General features: G+C 46.1%; 5 protein-coding genes across 12 annotated transcripts; 4 read left to right on the top strand and 1 right to left on the bottom strand.

Annotated features, from left to right (window-relative positions):
* The first annotated feature begins 609 nt into the window (after positions 1–609).
* Positions 610–6,886, top strand: cdv3 (carnitine deficiency-associated gene expressed in ventricle 3). 6 transcript variants are annotated; one of them, XR_015069174.1, is made up of 7 exons: positions 612–1,104; positions 1,830–1,906; positions 1,970–2,106; positions 2,256–2,424; positions 2,794–2,919; positions 5,209–5,357; positions 6,598–6,875. XR_015069174.1 is itself a non-coding variant. In XM_085939224.1 (6 exons), the coding sequence occupies exons 1-6, from the start codon at positions 925–927 to the stop codon at positions 5,282–5,284; spliced, it is 762 nt and encodes a 253-aa protein (XP_085795350.1). In that variant the 5' UTR covers positions 610–924; the 3' UTR covers positions 5,285–6,886. The 6 variants fall into 6 exon arrangements, 5 of the variants coding, with proteins under 5 accessions (XP_085795350.1, XP_085795348.1, XP_085795353.1 ...); XM_085939224.1 differs by having other exon boundaries at positions 610–1,104; positions 2,259–2,424; positions 5,209–6,886; XM_085939222.1 differs by having other exon boundaries at positions 5,209–6,883.
* On the bottom strand, positions 4,738–7,920 carry hacd1 (3-hydroxyacyl-CoA dehydratase 1). 3 transcript variants are annotated; one of them, XM_085939220.1, is made up of 7 exons: positions 7,618–7,911; positions 6,513–6,630; positions 6,332–6,350; positions 6,174–6,262; positions 5,975–6,096; positions 5,640–5,818; positions 4,738–5,344 (listed from the first exon to the last, which is right to left on the bottom strand). In XM_085939220.1, exons 1-7 carry the CDS (start codon positions 7,740–7,742, stop codon positions 5,262–5,264), a joined length of 735 nt encoding a protein of 244 aa, XP_085795346.1. In that variant the 5' UTR covers positions 7,743–7,911; the 3' UTR covers positions 4,738–5,261. The 3 variants fall into 3 exon arrangements, with proteins under 3 accessions (XP_085795346.1, XP_085795345.1, XP_085795347.1); XM_085939219.1 differs by lacking the exon at positions 4,738–5,344 and having other exon boundaries at positions 5,451–5,818; positions 7,618–7,920; XM_085939221.1 differs by lacking the exons at positions 4,738–5,344; positions 6,513–6,630 and having other exon boundaries at positions 5,451–5,818; positions 7,618–7,726.
* A 249-nt stretch (positions 7,921–8,169) lies between these two features.
* Positions 8,170–10,809, top strand: LOC147041586 (transmembrane protein 236). The gene is made up of 4 exons (XM_085939218.1): positions 8,170–8,466; positions 8,540–8,612; positions 9,580–9,703; positions 9,843–10,809. Exons 1-4 carry the CDS (start codon positions 8,207–8,209, stop codon positions 10,523–10,525), a joined length of 1,140 nt encoding a protein of 379 aa, XP_085795344.1. The 5' UTR covers positions 8,170–8,206; the 3' UTR covers positions 10,526–10,809.
* An 815-nt stretch (positions 10,810–11,624) lies between these two features.
* mrc1a (mannose receptor, C type 1a) lies at positions 11,625–19,078 on the top strand. Its single transcript, XM_085939028.1, has 28 exons — positions 11,625–11,685; positions 11,765–12,166; positions 12,339–12,512; positions 12,767–12,922; positions 12,987–13,100; positions 13,229–13,369; positions 13,434–13,613; positions 13,687–13,844; positions 13,920–14,036; positions 14,111–14,226; positions 14,288–14,436; positions 14,672–14,871; positions 14,966–15,163; positions 15,241–15,385; positions 15,495–15,533; positions 15,600–15,828; positions 15,984–16,084; positions 16,236–16,375; positions 16,477–16,582; positions 16,649–16,821; positions 17,027–17,135; positions 17,227–17,459; positions 17,528–17,693; positions 17,768–17,917; positions 17,983–18,099; positions 18,165–18,326; positions 18,511–18,543; positions 18,615–19,078. Exons 1-28 carry the CDS (start codon positions 11,625–11,627, stop codon positions 18,848–18,850), a joined length of 4,305 nt encoding a protein of 1,434 aa, XP_085795154.1. The 3' UTR covers positions 18,851–19,078.
* Positions 19,079–19,688: 610 nt separating this feature from the next.
* LOC147041584 (zinc transporter ZIP12-like) lies at positions 19,689–22,688 on the top strand. Its single transcript, XM_085939475.1, has 11 exons — positions 19,689–19,952; positions 20,151–20,661; positions 20,731–20,861; positions 20,926–21,100; positions 21,194–21,366; positions 21,435–21,578; positions 21,642–21,707; positions 21,787–21,844; positions 21,906–22,064; positions 22,134–22,321; positions 22,412–22,688. Exons 1-11 carry the CDS (start codon positions 19,689–19,691, stop codon positions 22,538–22,540), a joined length of 1,998 nt encoding a protein of 665 aa, XP_085795601.1. The 3' UTR covers positions 22,541–22,688.
* Positions 22,689–22,923: the final 235 nt, after the last annotated feature.

The raw sequence follows: 22,923 nt of genomic DNA, 5'->3' as shown, positions 1-22,923 counted from the left end.
TGCTTTTTGTGTCGACTAAGTTGTTGCCAAAATGGAGCTCAAATACACACTTGATATTTGTACCATTTATCCAGGCTCATTATGAATGAATGCCTTTTATTGTTATTATAGCAATGGAACAACACTATTGGCAGTTAGCTCAATACTTGTTTTTATTTTAACTAGGAGCACAGTTGACCTCTAAACTGGCATTTTAGGGGTGCAAGTTAAAAAACAACAACGTAGGGGCGCATATGAATTTCAAATTGAAGTTACAGTAAATTCAAATTGCAGTAAATACGCTTCATATTTCCAATAATGTTCAATATATTATTGATAAATTGACATAAGTGTTTACCGGACGTTAGTCAACAGGCCAAATATTATTTTATCATGGCAAAAATGTTATCGCAGACTACAGCGCTTAAGTCTTATGCATCAAATGTTCAGACTTACGTACCAATTCGGGTTACGTTGCTGGAATAGAACGCTATTTTTATTTTAAGTGTTTATTTTATATTATCAATTTTTTCATTGTCATTGTTGTTATTTATATAAAACTGAAGATATAAAGTGACAACCTTTCAAACTAATTTAAAAAAAATAAAATAAAGAAAGGTAACACTTCCGTGTTCATGTCCATCTATTTCCGGGTCACAATGCTGATTTGTCAGATTTCCTGTGCGGTGCATGGCATGCTTGACAGGATTGCTGACGGGTGACGCAGATACTCAGCCGAACCTTTTATTTTATTTTTTGCCATCCTTTAACGGAGGAGAAACGACACTCTAGAAAGCCAAGTAACCGGCGTCGGAGCCATTAGTAGCTTCCGCCCTTTTCCTCTTTCCGCCTTCCCCCACACGAGAATCACTTTTTCCCCCTCCTCGGCGTGTGTCATTGCTCCACCGGCGTGCTTAAAAAAAAAAGCTAGCGGCTCTCGTGAAAATGGCGGATGTGTCAAGTGAAAAGAGCTTGGACGACTTCTTTGCTAAACGGGACAAGAAGAAGAAGAAAGACAAGTGCAAGGCCAAGGAGTCAGCCGTCTCCTCGGCAGGCCTGAAAAAGAGCAAGAAGGAGAATGAAAAGTCGTCGAAAGGCGACGGTCAGGACGCCAACATGGAAAAGGTAATGTGGCGGAGTCTGTGTCTGGAAGCCACGACATTTAAGCCCCTTACCGAGTTATGTTAAACCGCCCCCTTGACATTTACATGACGAGAAATTAACTTTTAAGGAGTCATTTGGAAAGAAAACCCGACTGGCTATCTAGCATATGCTCCGCACGGCTCATGTGACGACCGGCTAACAAGCACCGCTTAGCTTTTAGCTTCTCTCACTGACACATTGACGAACTCAGTGAAACAACTTAGTTCGTAGTTTTTTTTTTAGTTAAATGTCTAATACTGTCTTTTTTAAATCTCCGAGAAAAGATAAGGGAGGGCGAGCCGCCGCCATTTTAGTTTGTTTAGTCACCCCACTAAGACGTCGGTACAGGGGTCCTCGCTTTACGACGCTGTTCCGTTCCAACAGCTGCGCCCTAACCCCGAATTTATACACAAGTCGGATGACGCTATATTCTTATCAAATATCTGTCATATCATATATATATTAGAAAACGAGTAAGCTCGGCAGTAACTGAGCCTGAAAACTGTAGTCCACTACAGGGGCGCCACCAGTGGGTGGATAGGAACATTTTCTGGCCAGCTACTGTATTCGTGTCTGCTAATGTAGTTGCATCCTTGGACTAGTAAAGTGTATCAGTTGGGATTTCCTTACCTCTTTTTGATAGTTTTCTACTGACTAGTTTTCTACAACAGTAACAACAGTGAGTAGCTTTGTGCCTTTCCGGCCAGGAGGATGAGGAGTGGAAAGAGTTTGAGCAGAAAGAGGTTGACTACAGTGGCCTGAGGCTCCAAGCCTTGCAGATAAGGTAAAGGTGAAATGTCCCCATCTGGAGCGTTCCGACGTGGTTATAACGTTTGTTTCCCCAAAGCGACGAGAAGGATGAAGAAGACTACGATGACGAGGAGCAGGACGAGGACGGGGACGTCCTCATTGTCGCGGGCGGTGACAAAATGTCAGGCCCTTGGAACAAGTCCTCTTCTGCTCCTGCGCCGGTTGCACCAGTTGGTGAGTAGTAAACCACTTGTCAAAAAGACATGGGCCACTATCCTATTTTGACAGTAAGATAGTCTTGAACATAAAAATGGAGGTTTCATATTTAAAATATTTGCAGATTTATTGAGAGAATTAGTTTAATTATTTTCATTTCCTTTCAGCAGAGGAGGTGGACACGGTGGAGTCAAAGGCGCCGGGCGGCGTGTACCGTCCCCCGGGGGCTCGCTTTTCCTCATCCAAACGAGCTCAGACTCAGGGACCCCCAGAGATCTTCAGCGACACCCAGTTCCCATCTTTGATGGCCACCGGCAAGCATGTGGAGACGCGCAAGTAATTCCACGCACCGCCATTGTTTGGCTTTCCACAACATAAGAAAATGGCAAAAATATCCCATTTGAAATATCCCTTACACATAACATGTTACATAAACTCGTGCGATCCACCAGATAGCGCTAGTTGTTCCTCGTTGAGAGCAAGATATTAAAATTATAAAATCAGAAAGTATTGGGGAGAAATAATTTGAAGAAAGATGAGTTATTGGTTGTCTGTTTTTGAAAGCAATATTGTCAAATAAAATAAAAATCATTTAAAAGAGTTGATCAATTCAGGTGAGACATGGGTTTCTGACTAAAAAGCAGAGCATATTCATAGCCACCATTTTGAAAGTGACTTTGTGCGTGTCCCCCCCCCCCCCGCCAGGGATCGTGAAATCGAAAAGACGTTTGAGGTCGTGAAGCACAAGGGTCGCGGCCGAGAGGACGGCAATGCCACCGCCACGGTGCAGCACCTGCAGCTGGATAACCAGTTCGCTGTCCTGGGGGACAAGTAAGACACGCGCGCCACCGCCGCTGCCATTTGGCGCACCCCCTACCAACCAATGAGGAGGAAAAAAAAGCGGCTGAACGTTGTGCTACCGCACTCGCCGCCACCAACACACACACACACACACACACGCACACACACGCATTTAAATCATCACATCAAACGTTCACCAGGTTGGGAAGGGGTGGAGGTGGTATGGGGATGCAACACCAAACAAGCTTTTTGCGGCAAGGACTTTGTGGACCACGCTTGTCTTTCTGGACTTCATCAAGGTGATTTTATGAACTTGTGTGTGTTTGTGTGGGAAGAATCTATTTTTCTGCACTGTCACACATATACATGCTCATGCGTGGGCTCTAGGGGGGGGGGGTGTTTGGGCATCATGAGTGGAGGACACTACCTTGACCACCTGGACTCTGTTTTGACCCCACAAAAAAAAAATCCTGCACCTGTGGCGGTGAACGGGATATGAGCTGCAGGGTGCTGAGACTCGTACGATTCCCTAATAAAGTGGCCTTATGGATACAAACGGCTCGGTCATCCCAGGAGCGCTAAATGTACTTGAAGTCACCACAAGAGAAGAAGAAAAAGAAAAATGGGAATTTTTGCAGATGTAGTTTGGAAGATTTCAAATCTTGTTTTCCCCTCATATCCTCTGTTTAGTTTCAAAGCTCTCTCTTCGTTATTATCATAATCAGATCAACAGTGGCTCGCCAGTTACGGCCATCGCTTGACACCTTACCAATGAGTAACAATTCAAATGCGTGGCTCTATCAATTTAACTGCCAATTCAGTTCTAGCAGTCAATTGAGCATTAGTTTTGCAAGTTAATTGATAAATAGTGCGTGTGAATTTTTTTTTTTTAGTTTTTTGTCAATTCCATAATGAGTACAGTAAGTGCTGGGATACTTGTGTGCGTGCGGTTGAAGTAGAACATGTTTGTGACAAAAGACGAGAGCCAATTTATCAAATAAAAGTGCTAATCTGGAATGCCTATGTATGTGTGTGTGTGTGTATGTGTAATCCAAATATACAATATAAACAATATAAAGGAAAACAATTCAAAAATATTTTAAGAGTCAAGAAGAAAAATGGCAAGTAACATCGCCCTGGTCATGTTGAATATTTGGAAGCAGTAACACAACGTTGAACACAGTTCAACTGGCCCGTGCAACAAATGGGAAATTCCCACTGGAATGAATGTGACGTGGTCAGCAGGGTTATTTAAAAAAAAAAAAAAAGAGCTTAGTACAGTCGTAATGTTGAAGGGGGTGGGAGAAAGCTAAATGCATCATTTTTGTTCTGTTTTAATGATAAGAAAATGGAAGCACAGGCTTAATGTAGACTTAGACTTAATTATAAGACCGTTTTATTCTTGATCCAACATGACAAGCGGCTATGAAACGCTACCTTAGACATTACTACCATCTAGCGGTACTAACGGCACACAGCATTTACAGGTAAAAGATCAGCACCCCCTTTTTTTTCCCCCAACAAAATGTCTTTGAAACGTGTATGTGCATATTATTTTATAAAGGAAGAATAACCCCACCCTAAATAAAGAAAAGAAAATAAAGCTTTTCACCACTCTCGTTCACTCCCGTGGTGTTAAAAAGTCCGTTGCCGAGATTTGTGAAAAACTGAATGTACGTTGGAAGTTGGTAAACACGAATACAAACACTAAACAAGTGAGGACAACTATTATCAGATACAATTATGTTGAACAATCGCACAAACAGAAATATGTAGTTTACATAAACTGACATACTGACAAACATAATTTGATCCACAACATTGGAGGAGGGTTTAAATTCCAATTTTATTGACTTGGTGCAAAGGTGATAACAAAACTCTGAATATTGTAGAATTGAGTTTATTGATTTTTGCACATGATTTCATATTTCTTTAGCTAACCCCCCCACCCCGCCCCAGTAAATTGCGGCCTTTTGTTCCTATAAGCAGAATTATTGATTGAACATCAATCAACGATTCTCCTATTAGCACCTTTTTGCTTGGCGGGAATCAAAGTCGTGACACACAAATCTTACAGGTAAATATCACCAACAAATGCAGATAAAAAATTTTGTGTTTTCCCTCAGACGAATATACACAAAAAAATTGTCTACGTGGACATTTATTGTTTCTTGAGATTTGTTGTTTTCTTTGTCAATTATCTGGGACACTGTAACAATGTGAGTTATTGCACCCCCACAACCGGTCCTCAGTACGTCTCCCGACAGCCATTTGTAAACAACAATTCTGCCTCCTCCCATGCTTTTTTTTTTTTTTCAGATGTGTGGCGATGGCGGCTGATGAAGATGACGTGGCGATCGAGCTAGCTCCACCTAGTCATCCTTCTCCACGATGACCTCGCCGTGGAGCACCCTCCTCCTCTGTCGTAGCATGTGGAAGAAGAGCTGAGGGAACACTGAAAACGACAAGTCAGTGTTTGATTTTACAGCAAACTAAGATTTATTGTGTTGGTTAAGTCCCACGCCGAGGTTATTATGGTTAACGTAATCTAATGAAATAAAGTCTAAAAGTTAAAAAAAAAAACAAAGTTAATTAAATACATCAAAAATGCTTTACATGAGCTTTCACAACTGTGGGATGCTGTGTTGCTGTGTGAAAACGGCCAAAAGTGCAGTGTTCCGCGTGAAAGGCAAAGCATGTTGCTACTTTTTTTTTTTTTTTTCTTTGGGTGCTAACTGCACGAAACTTACATGGGATGTAGGATAGCATGATAACCACCAGGCAGTAGTAGTAGTCAAAGGACACGTTGTACTTATTGGGAAGCCTCATGGAGTACATGCCTGAGCGGCGCACAAAGGGCAGTGCCGAGTAGATGGTCAGCAACTCACCCGCCACGCCCAGCGGGTACAGTATAATGAACAGCGTGTATCTGCACACACACAAACATCTTTTGAGCGCTAATCAGTGACGGATACACAGAAAGTTTCCAAGAATTAGTGTCATCATAACACAGTATGTTAGCATTTAGTGGCTAGCAGAGATGCTATCGGAAAACCCAACACGCTCAGCATTACGGTGCTGCCACCTGGCCCATTTGATGAAATATGGCAAGTGGTGGAGCAGGTTGAAGGTGTAGTAGGAATATCTGGTGATCTCCGTCAGGGTCCACACCACCAGAAAGAGGACCACGCTTTCTTCGTTCTGTACCTGGGGTGCAGGGTGAGACCCTGATTTCAGACCTGTACACTTTGTCTGTGTGTGTGTGTGTGTGTGTGTTTTGTTACCTGTCTGATGCTGCTGGTGACGAACCACACCATGAATATTCGTGAACTCACTTGCACCCCGGTGACAATCACTGACGTCCTAACAAGGCCTGGCGGCAACAGCAATTATAAAATTATATTTCAGCCGTGAACCGATATAAATTCAATTTGTCACGTACCGATGGCGCAGTGTCCCACCTGAAACACAAAGCATATATAAATAATTAGGAAGTATTGTGTTTTCAAGATTACTTTTCACCTCTTCTAGGGCCTTATAGCTGTGGAAAGTGCAATATTTAAATATATCTTTAATCATTTATGGTGTATTACTTTTTGTAACAATGGTCAAAACAGTCTTACCTCAACTAAAGCAAAAGTCTGGAAAAACTTGAGGGTCCTGGCTATACTTCTGTACATGCCCTTGTGTGTGCCTTTCTGCATGTAGAAGCGTATCATCGCCATGGCCAGGACCAACCAGCTGACCACAAAAATAACATGAATTTATTGTTTACTTTGAATGATGTTAAGCCATCATAGCTCAAAGAGATGTGGATGTGTTAAGATGGTATTTGTTTCTTCATATTGCAAAAGGTTTTTATACACGCAATCAAAATAGGTTTTGTTGACACTCTTGTTGTTGTGCTGATTCTATCCATTTATTTTGCTTCACTTTGGTTTGTGTAGTGTTGCACGGAAAATCTTTGTCTGTGTCTGTTGGATTTATTTTGTTTCATCAATTAAATACAAAAATGTAACTTAATACCGTTGTGTTGCTTCTGTTTGCGGTCATTAGCTAACTAACGCTGCCCTCTGCTGGTTAAAGTTATGTATTGCATACTATTACACTATACGTTTCCATCCATTCTGCTATTTTATATTTTTTTTCTGCAATTGTTGCAATGTCAGGTAGACATTTCTAATATACAGTACTTCAAGTTTTATAAAATATTGAAGTACACCACTTTACCCCGGGAGATGTTTAATTGAAGAGTCGATGTGAGAAAAAAAACATGTTTTGAAAACAGCTGGCTGTGGGAGACTAAAACGTATTTACAAAACATAATAATAATTAATAATAATAATAATAATGATAATAAATAGTAATAATAAGAGTAAATAATACTCATAATATTTTTATAATAATCACATCAAATCGTTTAAATTAGGAGTGGGTCGGAAACCTTAAGTGAATGACAGCAATGATTAAAAACATAATTATTTATACAGGAACTATTTCCAAGACGTAAAGGGTCGCATACGCCTGTTAATGGGAGTTAAAAAAAATAAAACCAAAAAGTGCCCATTGAGCATTTCCAGCGTCGCTCCAGTGTCGCCGGCGTCTAAACTTATACCAGCAGGCAGCCCCCGCGGCCCTTCACACTTCACACCCTCGGCTCGGCCCTATTTGGACACGCAGCGACGCTCCATTCATTCCAACGGCCCGCCACACACGCCGCACACGTACCCGGCCGTCATGGCGATGTTGTAGAAGGCGAGCCATGCCGTGGCCACGGTGCCTTTGCTACGTTTCTTGTTGTTGTTTTCCTTCTCGTCCGACGCCGCGCCGCCGTCGTCCTCGCTGGACGCCATGCTGGTGCCCAGGCTGGGGTGGGGTGGTGTCGGGGTAGGTGACGGTAAGGGGGGGTCCGGGAAGTTAGGTGACAGCTGGAGGGATGGGCGGGGGGGTCACTTGCGCGACAAGCAAGTTTGCTGCCACCTGGTGGAAAAGTAAGAAATAATCACTTCGAACACACACCACAGGATAATCACTTAGGATCATCTTTTCAAAACGTTTGACATTTAGCTTGGCAGAAAATGATCTATTCTCTCTATCCGGCCTGATTATCGGCATATGTGGACACCACAACTGCTAATAGATAATCCACATCCTTGTCAAGCTTTGTTTACCAGGCACACAATGATGACTAAGCGTAAGCAGTTTCAGGCCCGCGCTGTGTGGAACATGCTAGTAGCGAGGCAGGGTGGACAATGGTGGGCACTGGTCGCACCCCCCCCCCCCCCCCTTGCGTCTCCCACCCTGGTGTCCTCACAGCATGGGCTCGGGCCGAACGCTGAAATTGGCGGTATGCGAGGCGCTGCAGTTCGCCGGCTTGTGCGTGCCGCTCTTCGTGGTCACGCAGCGCTTCGCCGCCATCGTGGCCGAGATCCAAGGAGGAGGCGCATCCGGCGGTGCCTACTGGCTCATCGTGGCCTCCTTGGTAGCCTACGTCACGTCCGTTGCTCTTCTCATCTGGGTGCCCCTCAAGTATATGGTGTTTGCCAAGAAGAGGTTCCTGATTGGGAGAAAGAAGTGGTGAGCGGTGCCGTTATAGAAAGAAACTGTTTTTTTTGTCTTGCTGTCCTCACTAATGTGTGTTTCCATCCAGGAGGCCCGTGGCCCTCGTATTTGTGATCCTCTCCACAACGCCCTGTTTTGCTTTCCTGATCGCAAGCTCTGAGGTACGACAAATGTTAATTTTCTACTGAACTTGGGACGAATTTTTTTAAATTCATTTTATTGACATACAAGCGGATAAAGGTGATGACTTGTGAGAAGAAAGTCCCCAGGGAGTCATATGTGAGGATAAGGAGGCGCTGATAAGCAGCTGGGTTCCTCTTCCTGTCCTTCTTGTCACATCATGTGTCCACCAGGCACATTTTCACTTCCTGGTTGGCTTGAAGCCCAGAATTCACTTTGCCGCTTTGCATGGCCCCAAACGGACCTTTTGATCCTTGGTTTATCGAAAATGCTGCATGGATTCCCGCTTGCTGAGCTTTGTTCTCAAGTCCTGACTCAGGCTAATGTCAAGAGCTGAACGCCAACAGTGATTCTCAACTGGTGTGCGAGTCACAAGGATATGAAAACAATTACAAGTGGTACTCGGTTTATAAAAATGGTGACATAATTTTTCGAGGTGTCAGGTGGTTTTCATGTGGTACAAGAAGGCATCGAATTGTAGTACAAGTACTAGTATGTAGTCCAGCGGTGTCAAACTCATTTTTTTTTACGGGCCGCATTGTAGTCATAGCTTCTTATAACTGTCAACCCAAATAAATGTTTGAGCACCTCATATTATATACAGTAAAAGCTACAAAACAAACTGACAAATAACTCATTTTCAAATCAAACGAGTAAAAACGGGTCAAATATTTAAAAAAATATATATTATTATTATTATTATTATTATTATTATTATAAGTGAAGACAATTTGCAATTCTAGTAATGACACGAATTTGATGCACAATTTGTCTTCGCCGGCCACATAAAATGATGCGGCGGGCCGTATCTGGCCCCCGGGCCTTGAGTTTGACACCTGTGATGTAGTCTGTCTTCCTTTTTGTCTGCATAACTCTACTGCCGCCTGGTGACCAAAAAAGGACTCATCAGAAGAAGCAGCACTGTACCTTTGTTGATTTTATTTGTAGATCCAGATCCGCAACAATTTGCGTCGTGACACGTTTGGCGAGCTGCCCGTGTCGCTCATCCTTTTCTCCCTCATTTGCATGGACGTGGTGGAACGGATACGGCACTGCAGGCTTACGGGACAAGGTGAGCTTAGGTCTCGCTGACTCACTCAAGGAAACCTTTCATCCGTCGGGCCCTAATTTTGTGTCAAGAAATTCCAGTTCTTGTATTAAACATTTAGCGCCATGATACATTGTGACAGGTGTTCTGGTTGTATCTTCAGATAATGTGGCAAGAGATGCTGACATCCCCTCCTCGGTGTTGACTCATGTAGAACAGGTCACACCCATCACTCCGACTGTTCCGGGATCCGGAATGCCGGGTCCCGGGACTGCCGGTCCCCGCCCGCAAGTCACAGGACCCACCGTGGCACCGGCAGGCACGCCGGGCCAGCGTGTGGGCGACATAACCCGCAACGGCTCCCGCTTTAGTCCAGAACCCAACATGGGAATACCTGGGAATGGCGGGCGAGGGTTGGATGTCTCGGAATCCGGGTCCCGGGCAGCGCATGCCCGTGCGGGCCCGCTGGGCTTCCTGTGCGCCAGCGACACCCGCGTTGACGTGTTTGTGGACGGCTTCATGTTCTGGTTGGACACGGTGGAGATGACCCGGGCGGCGAGCCACCCGCTGGTGTGCTATTCGGGCTGGGTGTGCCCCATTTACGTTTTCTGCTGCCTGTCTTGTCTGCGGGTGGCTGTCGCCCCTCGCGACCCCCTGCTGTCCTCGCTGGGTGTCGCCCTCCAGGACCTGCCCTTCCTGTTCCTGCGAATTGGCTTGCTGGCCTTTTTCGGTTTGGTCACGCCGCTCCTCTACCTGCTCAAGAATCTGCTGGTGTGTCTGGCCTTCATCTACTTCAACTTTATGACCAAGCTCCGGATCTTCAACACACAGAGGATGTACCTGTGAAGTTCACACGTTTTGGAGTGTCACGGAGGTCCACAAGAAGACAACACTCATCAATCAAGGGTACTGTAGTTCACAAAATAACTACAATGTGAAAATTGCAAATTAATATATGCTAACTAGCGCTCAGTAGCCGTTTAGACGCCATATTCATTTGACTGTATCGATGGGTGCTGCTGTTTTGGTTAGCAACTGACTTCAAATAGGCTCAGCATCTATGCAATGTAAATAATTACAGTTACTGTAAAGCTATTTTTTGGAAAAGAAAGGTTGTCAGTGTATTGTACTCCAGGGAGACGTTTATTTGCGGATTTCTTTATCCAATTTCTAATAAATATTCATTACTCCCAAAAAACAGGACTTTATTTTGATTCAACCAACATTTGTTACTTCATTGCCAGCATTTGAGGGCACTTCCCCACTAGGAAGCAGGATTTCCCCCTGTGCTCTTTTTCTTTGGAAACTGCACAGATCTCCTTAGAGGGTACTGTTTTTTTTTTTACATTCATCTCAGTTTGTCACATCAGCATTTTACTCGCATTCCTTGCCGTCACATTGACTATCTTGGTCTTGATTGTGTTGCAAGTGTAATTGACCTACTTTCCATTAACATTGTACCCAAATATTAAATATTAACAGATTTTTTTTATTACCTACATAAACAATTCAGTTTATCTTTGTTTATTTTGTCTCCAGAATTTTCACCAAATAAGTGATTTAAAATAAAGTGATCCTGGGGGTGGGAGGGCAGAGGGTCACATTGACCCACCAACTGTTCTGCGGACCATAGAAACAAAGCAGTTGGGTTCAGAATGAGATTTAAGATTTATTCAGGAGCTGACTCCCGGACCATTCATCACTTACGGGTCAATTTGACCCCCAGATTATTATTATTGAATTGAGTTTGGCTATCAAAAGAGGCCATGGGTCTTTAATAATATCCGAGTGTCAGTTTTCTCGCTTTTAGTAGTGCTTCCTACCGCCTGCTCAGCCCCTCTCTCTGAGCGCCATGTGACAGGATGTCAAAGGAAGAGGAGTCGTGGCGAAGGCGTCTGCTCAGCTCGCCACTCTGCCACTGGACGCCCTGCTGACAACCATCACCATGTGGCCTCGTCTCGCCGCACTCCTGCTCTGCCTCCTGGGTTCCGTGGCGGCTAATGTCGGTATGTCTTGTCGGGAGTACAAATACTTGAGTTCACTCAAGCTGATTTGTAATTTGTGAGTTTGTGCTCTGTGCTTTAGATAGCAGCTCCTTCCTGATCTTCAACCAGGACCACAACAAATGCGTGAAGGTCGTCCACGCCTCCTCCATCACGCTGTCCGGGTGCGAGCCCCGCGCCAAGGACCAGCAGTTCCGCTGGACCTCGGCGAACCGCCTGCTGAGCCTGTCGCTCAACCTGTGCCTGGGCGCCGTGGAGATTAAGGACTGGGTCAAGGTCTTGCTGTTCGAGTGCAACGAAGCCAGCGAGCTGCAACAGTGGGAGTGCAAAAACGAAACCCTGTTCGGACTGCGGGACCGAGGCCTGCATCTCAACTGGGGGAACCGCAACGAGAAGAATTTGATGATCTACAAGGGCTCGGGAGTTTGGAGCCGATGGAAGATCTACGGGACGCACATGGACTTGTGCGCTAAGGGCTATCAAGGTAGGCGCTGGGTGACTTTCTGTTTTATGCTCTTATTCTAAAAGACAAAGCAAACTTCTGGATCTAAATTGAACACTACTGGTGCAGAAACACATGTAGACAGACAGTACTCCCAGTCATATATTCTTTATCATCGGCAAAGAATGTCTAACACTATGTGTTGGACTCACAGAAATTTTCACCATTGGGGGCAACTCCTTCGGTGCCCCGTGTCTGTTCCCCTTCAAATTTGGCGAGGAGTGGTACTCGGAGTGCACCAAGGCGGGCCGCACCGACGGGCAGCTATGGTGCGCCACCAAGGCTAACTACAACAGCGAGAAGAAATGGGGCTTCTGTCCTACCAGAGGTACGCACAAAACATCAAATAATACAGTACCACAAAAAGTCCGCACGCGACTCTTTCTGCGTCGTTTTGTTTTTTTTGCCTTGAAAGAGGTCAGCGCTAACAATTGAGGTTTATGACCCCCTTGACAGAACAACATACATTCTTGTCCTGACTTGTCAGCAGTCTTTGTTTTCCTCTTCCCACAGTCCTCTCATCCCCTCCGCAACGTTTGCAAAATTGCTCTCCTGTTTTTTTTTTATTATTTGTAATTGCAGCATCGTCCGGCTGGGACACGGACCCGGTGACGGGGGTTCAATACCAACGTAACGCTCAGGCCGTGCTGAATTGGCACCAGGCCCGCAAGAGTTGTCTGCAGCAGGGAGCGGATCTCCTCAGTATCGTGGAGCTCCACGAGCAGTCCTACATTTCAGGTAGCACCAAAATTCCCGATGTGGATTTGGACGCACGCTGAACCAGTTTATTGACTCCACACAGGACTGACCAGTATTTTGGGAAGCGCCCTGTGGATCGGACTTAACAGTTTGGACTACAAGGCGGGATGGCAGTGGAGCAATGGGAACCCCTTTCGATATTTAAACTGGGCACCAGGTCATTCTGGATTTATCATTCCATAAGTGGCAAGAGACATTTTGAACCAGTAGCTCAATTTGAATTGTCTGGTGTTAGCATTAGCATTTTGTCATTGTACAAATGTGTAATTCTGTATTTGCCATCAGGTTATCCGTCATCCGATCCTGGGATGAACTGCGCCACCTTAAATGCCGGCAAGGCCTCCAAATGGGAGACCAGTACCTGCACCAAGAAGCTGGGATACATTTGCCGTAAAGGCAACTCCACCAGTCTTCCTCCACCGCCCAGTAAGATCATTTCAATTGGATTAAGCAACAGGAAATTTGATCGATGATAATCTTCTGGATGCAGTCCACCAGCCCAGTTTCTGCCCCAACCACTGGGTCCCTTACGGTGGCAATTGTTACTTCATTGAGAGGAGCAAGAAAATGTGGAAGGATGCTTTGACCGCCTGCCGTAGAGATGACGCCGATCTGGCCAGCATTCACAACATCGAAGAGCAGAGCTTCATCATCGCCCAGTCGGGATATCGTAAGCGGCGCCGGCGTTGTCGTTCTTAAACGAGATCGAATCGTTCAAAAGTACACAACAAATGTTTTTTCAGTGGTAACCGATATTCTGTGGATCGGTCTGAACGACCTGAGGAGCCAGATGTTCTTCGAGTGGTCCGACCAATCGCAGGTCACCTTCACCCAGTGGTTAATGGACGAGCCCACCCATGGCACCAACCTCCAGGAGGACTGCGTACTCATTCGGGGAGACGTGAGCAAAAAGCCTTTGTTTCTAGAATGCGTTTTTTTGAAAATAAAAATTCAAACGGCGCCTTTGTCTTTTTAGAGCGGCAGGTGGGCCGACCAAATGTGCGAGAAGGAGTACGGATACATCTGTAAGAAGAAAGCTTCTTCCAAAGCGGCTGAAGGAACCCACCAGGAAAGCAACCCGGGTTGCGCGCTCGTGAGGGACCCGCCTAAATCGCAAATGCTTTTTTTTTTTTTTAACAAAATTTACAACATTGTTGATATTTGTAGGGTTCGCTCAGGTACCAGTCATATTGTTACACCATCGGAGCTGAGAAGAAAACATTTCAGGAGGCCACGCAGACGTGCACGCGAGATGGCGGGAACCTCGTGGACGTGGCCAACGGGTACTATTGCGCACCCCTTCGTCACCGAACGCTTCACTGACCTCGTTTCTTCCTCCCAAAGGAACGAGAATGCTTTCCTGACCAGCTTGGTTGGCCTGAGGCCTGAGAAGTACTTCTGGATAGGGTTCTACAAAAAAGAAGAATCACACACATTCACTTGGACCAGCCAGAGGAAAATCACCTTCACGTATTTCAACGGGGACACTGCGGGTACGCTACTCCAATTGTGATTTTTATTGCCAAATTACTCTCAAGTCAAAAAAGAAAACCAAAACATTATGTTTTATTTTTGATTTGAAAATGTGATTTAAAAAATTGCCGATTTTAAATGATATAAAAAATGCATCGAAGTTCAAAGTTAGAAATAGTTTTTCCTCTTAATAATACATTTTCTCTTTATTTCTCAACTGACCTTTGACCTGAACCACATGGTTCTGAACCACAGACCGTAAAGACGGCTGCGTGGCCATGATGACGGGGAAGTGGGCCGGCCTGTGGGAGGTGGTCAGCTGCGACAGCAAGGAGAAGTACATTTGCAAGAAAGTTGCCGAGGGCGTCCAGGTGACCACCGCGCCGCCTGTTACGCCCGCCCTCAACTGTGCCTCTGGGTGGGTGCCCGTGGCCAACAGGAACGTCTGCTTCAAGGTGAGAGACCCCCACCCCCCCCTAAAGTCAGATTGAAATAAAAACTAACAATTAAAAATTAAAAATAACAAAAAAAAACTCTGGCGGTTTGCAGGTGTATAAAAAGAGCAAGAATGAGAAGAAGACTTGGCACGAAGCAAAGGACTTCTGCAGGATCATCGGTGGAGACTTGATGAGCATCCACGGAGCTGAGGACATCAGCAATGCCCAGTTTCACTCATCGTACGCAGCCTGGATCGGACTCAGCCTACTCGGCACCAACGAAGGTTTCGTCTGGAGCGACGGATCGCCCGTGGGTACCTGTTTTTATCACAGCCAGCATTCATGGTGATGATTAAAACTCCTTGTCCTCCTCCCACTACTATGTAGTACGGCTTTGAGAGTTGGGGCTACGGGGAACCCAACAATTACAACGACGCCGAGCACTGTACGGAAGTTCAAATCAGTTACAGACGACACTGGAATGATCGACACTGCGAGGTCTACAACGACTGGATCTGCCAGATACGCAAAGGTAACCGACACACACACACACACACACACACACACACACACACACACACACACACACACACACACACACACACACACAACACTTTGATTTAGTGCTGTTCTATTTACAGGAATGACTCCCAAACCCGAACCCGCCGTCACCATGCCAGGTAAGACAAAAACGTACATTTGGAATGTAAAGAAACAAGTGGCGTTTCAAAAAATGTGCTCTGCAGCGTTCAACACCACCGAGGACGGCTGGCTGGTCTACAACGACTCGCAGTACTTCATCAACACGGACGAACTACCCATGGAGGCGGCGCGGGCCTTCTGCAAAAAGAACTTCGGCGAGCTGGCCGTCATCACGGGGGACAGCGAGAGAACCTTCTTGTGGAAACAGATCCTCAGGCGCCTCGAGAATCAGTACTACATCGGGCTGATTGTCAATCTGGACCACTCCTTTAGGTAACTCCAAATACACGTTAGACCAAAATGACATTGAGGAAAAAATCATGAATAATTTATACATTTGTAAAAACGTATAACCTCAGAAAAAAATTCTAACCCTAGCACCACAATAATTTTTTTTCATATGTTGAAGAAAATGTGTTTTCCTCCAGCTGGTTGGATGGAACGCCGGTGACGTACACAGCGTGGGAACACAACGAGCCCAACTTTGCCAACAATGACGAAAACTGTGTGACCATATACCATAGCATGGGTAAACTCATCGTATCAATTAGACCAGCACCTAAAAGAAGATTTAAAAAAAAAAAAATTTGTATAAATGCTAAATATCATTGTTTATTTGATTAATAGGACCTCAAATTGTCCGTAACAATTTTGTAAACATGTGTGTGTGTGTCCCGAAGGCTTCTGGAACGACATCAACTGCGGCCTCGAGCTGCCGTCCATCTGTAAAAGAAGCGGCGGATTCGTCAACGCCACCGTCGCGCCCACGGCCGCGCCCAAGGGAGGCTGCGCGCCCGAGTGGCTGCCATTCCAAGGCAAGGTAAGTGCGAGGAGAAGGAATTCTGCCAACTTTATTTCACTCACATGCAAAAGCTCTCGTTGGTGATTTAGTCATCTTGACATCTTATCTGGTTTTCACAGTGCTATAAGTTTGAGGTCGCCGACAGAAAGTCGTGGCAGGACGCCAGGGAGTACTGCAAAAACCAGGGAGGGAATTTGGTCTCTGTCGTCAGCGAGAGGGAGCAAGGTATGCCGGGGTCCTCGCTTTTATTTGCGGTTCACTACTCAACCTCCCCAAATGTTCTTTTTCAAGCCTTCCTGACCACGCAGATGTCGAGGTACAGGGAGGACCTGTGGCTCGGCATGAACGACGTCAACTGGGAGATGCACTTTGTGTGGACGGACGGCCGAGGCGTGTTGTATACCAATTGGGCCAAAGGGCATCCTACGTCCATGCCGGAGGCACGCTACTCTGGAGTGGACCAGGTCTATTTTTTGCTCTCCTCTTTTTTTCCAACGATAATAATAATAATTATTATTATTATTGCATTAGCTGTCTTCGTGTGTTGCTCCACCGTCAGTGTTCAGTCGGTCATACTGCCAATGCTAACCGTTAGCATGCCAATGGCCGTTTTTTATTATAAACTAGCATTGTGAATCTCAAGGCACCACTGTACTTTTTGTTTCTCAGTACGTTTTTGACTGTGTGATCATGGTGGGCAGCATCACAAAACAAATAGGACTCTGGAAGGTGGACCATTGTGGCCTAAAGCTCGGCTTCATTTGTAAAAGGAATCTTGGTCAGTTGCACAACCGTTAAATAAGCATTGTTGTTTTTATTCTATACTGTTAAAAGTCGTTTTGGGGAACTGACATGACTTTTCTCCAAAGATTCCCAGATCGTGCCGGCGGCCACCACGGTGTCTTCCAAGGCCTTCAACAAGCTGGGAAACGACTCGTACAAGCTGCTGACGCAGAAGCTGCGCTGGGACGAGGCTCGCAGGCAGTGCCAGGCGGACGACGCCGAGCTGGCCAGCGTGCTCGACCCCATGACGCAAGCCTACGTCTCGCTGCAGATTTTCAAATTCAACGAGCCCGTGTGGATCGGCCTCAACAGCAATGTGGTAAAGGAGATGCGAGACCTCGAAAATGTCTGACTAGGCGGTACTTGAGCGTGGTTTCCTCTGGACAGACCGGAGGTCGCTTCAAGTGGGTGGACAACTGGTTCCTGTCGTACACCAAATGGGGTGAAGATGAGCCGAAGAGCAACTACGGTTGTGTGTACATGGACTTGGACAAAACCTGGAAGACGGCGCCGTGCAGCAACACCTACTACTCGCTTTGCAAGACCTCACCAGGTCAGGGGGAAAATAAAAAACCTCTTCTCGGACTTTGCTTACATCTAACAACGCAGATTTTTTTTCTTCTATAGTTTCTGCACCCATCGAGCCTCCTCAGCTGGCCGGAAATTGTCCAGAATCAAAGATGATAACCTGGGTCCCCTTCCGGGGTCATTGTTACGCCTTCTTCAGCTCGGTCAAGAACAATTGGGCCCACGCTTCCGTGGAATGTCTGAGAATGGGTACGCTGGGATAATTTTTACCACCACCTCAGTGGGATATAAAAAGTGTCTGCTTGATTTATCAGGGGCATCTCTGGCAAGCATCGAGGACCCCCAGGAGAGTCTTTTCATCCAACAAAACGTAGATGTCCTGCAGGACAGCTCCAAGAGCTTTTGGATCGGCTTGTACAAAACCCACGACGGTAAGAATTGCACTCGTATAGCTTTTTCGGATGGCGGCTAAGTCTGGGAGCTTCTATCTCAAAAGGTCAGTGGACGTGGATCGACAACAGTGCGGTGGACTACACCAACTGGAAGCCGGACATGCCGGAGTCCACGAGGACGTGCGTGGAGGTCTTCTCCGACAGCGGCAAATGGAAGAAGACCGACTGCAGCAGATACCGCTCGTACATCTGCAAAACACCCAAAGGTAGAGTGACTCCCTTTCCAGTCAATATAGGAGCACCCCAGGGCTCTGTCTGCAACCCCTTTGCAGTTCGCTAGTCACAATTGCACATATTTGAAATATTTGTATTTATTATTTTATATTATTTTTTTATGATGGCAAGGTTGAAAGAATACATTTAATGCTGAGATTTTTTTTTTTTCCCCAGTCATCACGCCGACAGAAAAGCCCCCAGATGTTGGTGAGTATTGAAATTATGCAGTAGCTAATTTTCTGGATTTAATATTCACGTTGTACATTTTTTTCAAATAGGTCATATCACAGAAAAGGTGTCCAACGGCTCCCCCGGCGTCAGTGTGGCCGTGGTGTTGGTGGTTTTGGCCGTGGCGGGACTGGTGGGTTTCCTGCTCTTCCGGAAAAAGATGCCCATCTCCTCACCTTCGGGGGAGTCCAATTTCATCAACAAGTTGTACTTTAATAATCCCATCCGAGCTCTGGTGGACACCAAGAGCCTGGTTGGCAACATTGAGCAGAACGAACAATCGTAGGCAGACGCCACTGGGCGCTGATCTTTCCTAATAACAAACTCGAATTTTCTATTTTAATCATTCTTGCGAGTACTGAGTACTAAATAACACTCCAAAAGAGATGATTAAAAAAATGTAAATAGGATTTTTCACTTTGAAGAATTAAAAATTGTTCTTACAAAGTGACAACAATCTAAAGATGTTGACGTCAAATTAATTTGCCAGACTTTTCATTGTCTTTTGCATTCCTTCACTGGCTGATATTGTAAATAAATTCAATAAAAGAAATCATAAATCAAAAATTCAAATGCTCATTATTCTCCCTCGAAAAACTGCAAATAAGAACTTTCTGCCGCTTGCTCACCTCCAAACTTTCTCCATGGCAACAAATCCTCAAGAGCTTACTTCCAATAAGTACTTTTTTTTTTTTTTAGTAGCCTTAATTCTGCCCAAACCTTTGATTGGCGGGTAAAAATTGGCTTTTCTTCCTGTGCTTGGTCGTTTTGACCCAAAGTGGGATGATGTTCAAAAAGTTCTTTTTATGAATAATAAATGGACTCAGAGATCATAAATAAAACCTGACATGATTTTTAAGAGTCATGTACTAGATGTACAAGTTCTCATTCCCGGTGACCTCGTTTTTAATCTAACTTTTTTTTCTTCTCCCCAACCTTGAATACCAAGCATAATTTCTCTTCTAAATACTAATTGTGCTCACCCCCCCGCCGCTTTCTCCCTACCCCCGTGCTCTCTGACTGGCTGCACTAATCCTTTTGTTGTGGACCGAGAGGCCCGCTCGGCTTTGGCTGGACTCTAAGGGTTAGTTCAAGCGGAGGGTGAGCGCCAAGGCCGCGTTTGGATGGTCACCTCATCTCGGGAAGACCTCCGCAGTAACATGTGCTCCCGAGGATTTGCTGTTCCTCGTTTCCTGCTGTTGCTGATGTGTCTGCCGGGACGAATCCGAGCGGAGTCCTACCTACAAGACGTCCTCCGAGTCTTGGATTTGCCGCAGGGTGAAGAAGCGCGCCTCCAGAAGAATCACGTCGGGATCCTGGTCTCTGCGATTCTTCTGGCGGTGGACTGCCCAGAGAGGACGGGTGCTTCTCTAGATGTCTGTGACAAGGTAGGACCATCTCCACTAATCAAAACAACTTGCGCTAACTCCTGAGAACATTTGTCAAGGCTGGAATGCGAGGCTTAAGTTCTTGACCTTTATGGCTCCTTCTTGCTTGAGTGGCTTTCTTTGGGGCACCCCTTGCTCTCCACACGGAGCCTCCAAGAGGCTCCTCTATGAGTTCCTTTGTGTTCTCGATATCACCAGTGCCTGCCAGCGGACGTGGCGCTCTCCGTGTTGGAGGATGATGAGAAGCCTTACCTGACAGAGAACGACTTCCAGCGCCTCTCCACTCTTCTGCTGTACTACGTGGTGAAGCTGCCGGATATGTGCCGGTCGTCTTCTTCGCCCGCCCGTAGCTACGACTTCTACCTGAGGGCTCTCACCGATCTCCACGCGACGGAGGACGACGGCGTCCTGTCGTCGGGTGAACTTCAGAGCATTCTTCAGATTGTCAACCAGGACAACAAAACGTCCAGCCGGGAAGGTTCTACAACCTCCGACTTGAAGATCCAGTGTATCGACGACGCTCATCTGCTTGAAGAGACCAACGTTAAAGAAGGTGCCGGTATGGAGTCTGTTGCCAAAGTGTCTGCTGCCATCGTCAGTCACCTCCTGAGGGGTCCATGTTTCGCTCAGAGGAACCTCCCTCCGCCAGGTTTCTTTACCAACTACATCTTTCATTCCCTCAATCGCACCAGCGAACTCCAAGTTGTAGGTGAGACCTTCTTCTTTAGCGCCTTCTTTTAGAAAATAGTTTTGGTAATGGTTTTGCTTCTTCTGGAAGATTTGGAAGTACTTCTTCACCAGCTTGGTGTTGGCGGAGAAGGAAAGAAGCCACACGCTCACGACAGGAAGAGGCGAAGCTCGCGGGTTGAGTCGGAGGGTTGCGAGCACCAAGCCGGCAACTGGGCGCAGGTGAACACTCGGTAGATGGATGGCGAAAACGCGCAGCGAGGTCATCGGGTTTTCTCGTTCTCAGGTGTGTTTTTCAGCCAATCAGCTGGTGGATATTTTTGCTCTGGACCCTCAACTGCCCATTTCGAAGGAACACTTTGAACAAATGTGCCCAGCCATCATCCAGCAGTTGCTAGGCAAAGCGTGTCATTCTGCAGAAGGCACTGCGAGAGGAACTCATCAGCCCACAGCTTTTGAGAGTGAGATGTTTGACCTCCTCTTTCCCGACCTAGTTTTGTTATTTTCCATTCCTAATGATTAAAAATCACATGTTGACTTTTTAATGGTCTCAGAGTATGGCTATAGCACGATGGCGGTGCTGCTCATCACGCTGGGATCCATGCTAGGCATCTGCTTGATCTTCTTCAACTCCTGCCAGGAGAGCTACAGCCTCATCTTGCAGCTTTTTGTGGGCCTGGCCGTGGGGACTCTCTCGGGCGACGCCCTTCTTCACCTCATCCCGCAAGTGAGCCTCCTCATGGACATTCAACCAGCGTTCAGGGACAAGATGTAGGAAAAAAATATTATTTGTAGATCCTCGGCCTCCACGGACACGACGAGGAACACCTCACAGAGCAGAGGGACTATTTGTGGAAGACCGTCGGCGTGGTGGCCGGCCTCTACGGCTTCTTCCTCATGGGGAGGATCTTCTCCTTTCTGGTTCCTCAGCATGGACATGTAAGTTCCTTACAGCAACGTTTGGAATTCTCAAGCACGGCTTTGCTTCTCCTTGCCCTTTAGAGCCACTCTCGGGAGGGCTCCAAGGGTCCGTCCCAGAGGGGGAAGTCCATCTCCACCATCCAGCTGGTAAGGCTCATTCGGGTTGTGGTTTTAGGAGCTGGCTTTCAGGACAGTTTCAATGCAAAGGTGCAGTTTAACTTTCTAGCAGGGACCAGTGGATGAAGAAGCAGAAACATCTCCAGAGCAGAGACCTTCACCAAAAAGTAAAGAGCAATATGGTCCACTACCGTAGTTCCGATGAAGTCCTTAACGTGGTTTCCCCAGGCTGTGACATTCCCTTGCTGGCTGTGATGGTCATTGTCGGCGACAGCCTCCACAACTTTGCCGACGGCCTGGTGGTGGGAGCCGCCTTCTCCTCCTCGCCCGAGACCGGCATGGCGACCACCGTGGCCATCTTGTGCCACGAGATCCCCCACGAGATGGGTGACAACTTGCTCCACCATCCCAAACACACTTTTTTCAACTTATTGACATTTTTTTTTTCCCTTGCAGGTGATTTCGCCGTGCTGCTGAGCTCCGGACTCCCCGTGAAGACGGCCGTGGTCATGAATTTTGTCAGCGCCCTGACGGCTTTCGCTGGTCTCTACATTGGACTCTTCGTCTCGGCCCAGGCTCATGTGCAGCAGTGGATCTTTGCAGTGACCGCGGGCATTTTCCTCTACCTGTCACTGGTGGAAATGGTGAGATTAATGATCATATGCTAGCAATAATTATTCAATTATTCATCTTGTGGATTCATATTTGTGTCATCTTTTTCTGTGTTCCGCTAGCTTCCTGAGATGAATCACTTCCAAAGCGGGCGGCCATTAACTGCGTTCCTACTGCAGAATGTTGGCCTACTGTCGGGTTGGGCCTGTCTCCTGCTGCTCGCACTCTTTGAACATGATCTCAAATTCTAGTATTATAATCATAACAATAAACGGGGATATTTTATGGAGGTGTCTCCTTTGAGAGGCTTATCGCTGCCTGCCATGGGTGAGAAGAGTGTGCTATTCCTTTCATACTTAGTTTTTGTTCATTTTGATAATGCAACGGCTAGCTGCTAAGAGATCCCACCAAAAATGTGTTTTCTGAGTTTAGCCATGTTGACATTCGTAAACTGTGTGGCCACTGTAACGTCGTTTTGTTAACAGCAGGGGGCAGTACAGGATAAAATGGAAGACGCGGATACAAAATACTTTTTTTTTTAAGACTTAACTTGAATTCCGCTTTAAAGTGTGAAAAACATAATTACTTCTCCTTTTGATATAAATAAAAGTGAACAACTGTTTCAGGCATTAAT

This window comes from Syngnathus leptorhynchus, chromosome 19, assembly GCF_054491065.1.
Source record: "Syngnathus leptorhynchus isolate UIUO chromosome 19, UIUO_Slep, whole genome shotgun sequence".
In the NCBI taxonomy this organism is placed as follows: Eukaryota; Metazoa; Chordata; class Actinopteri; order Syngnathiformes; family Syngnathidae; genus Syngnathus; species Syngnathus leptorhynchus.
Note: the sequence above shows the minus strand (reverse complement) of the source record. Positions and strands in the feature narration are given on the sequence as shown.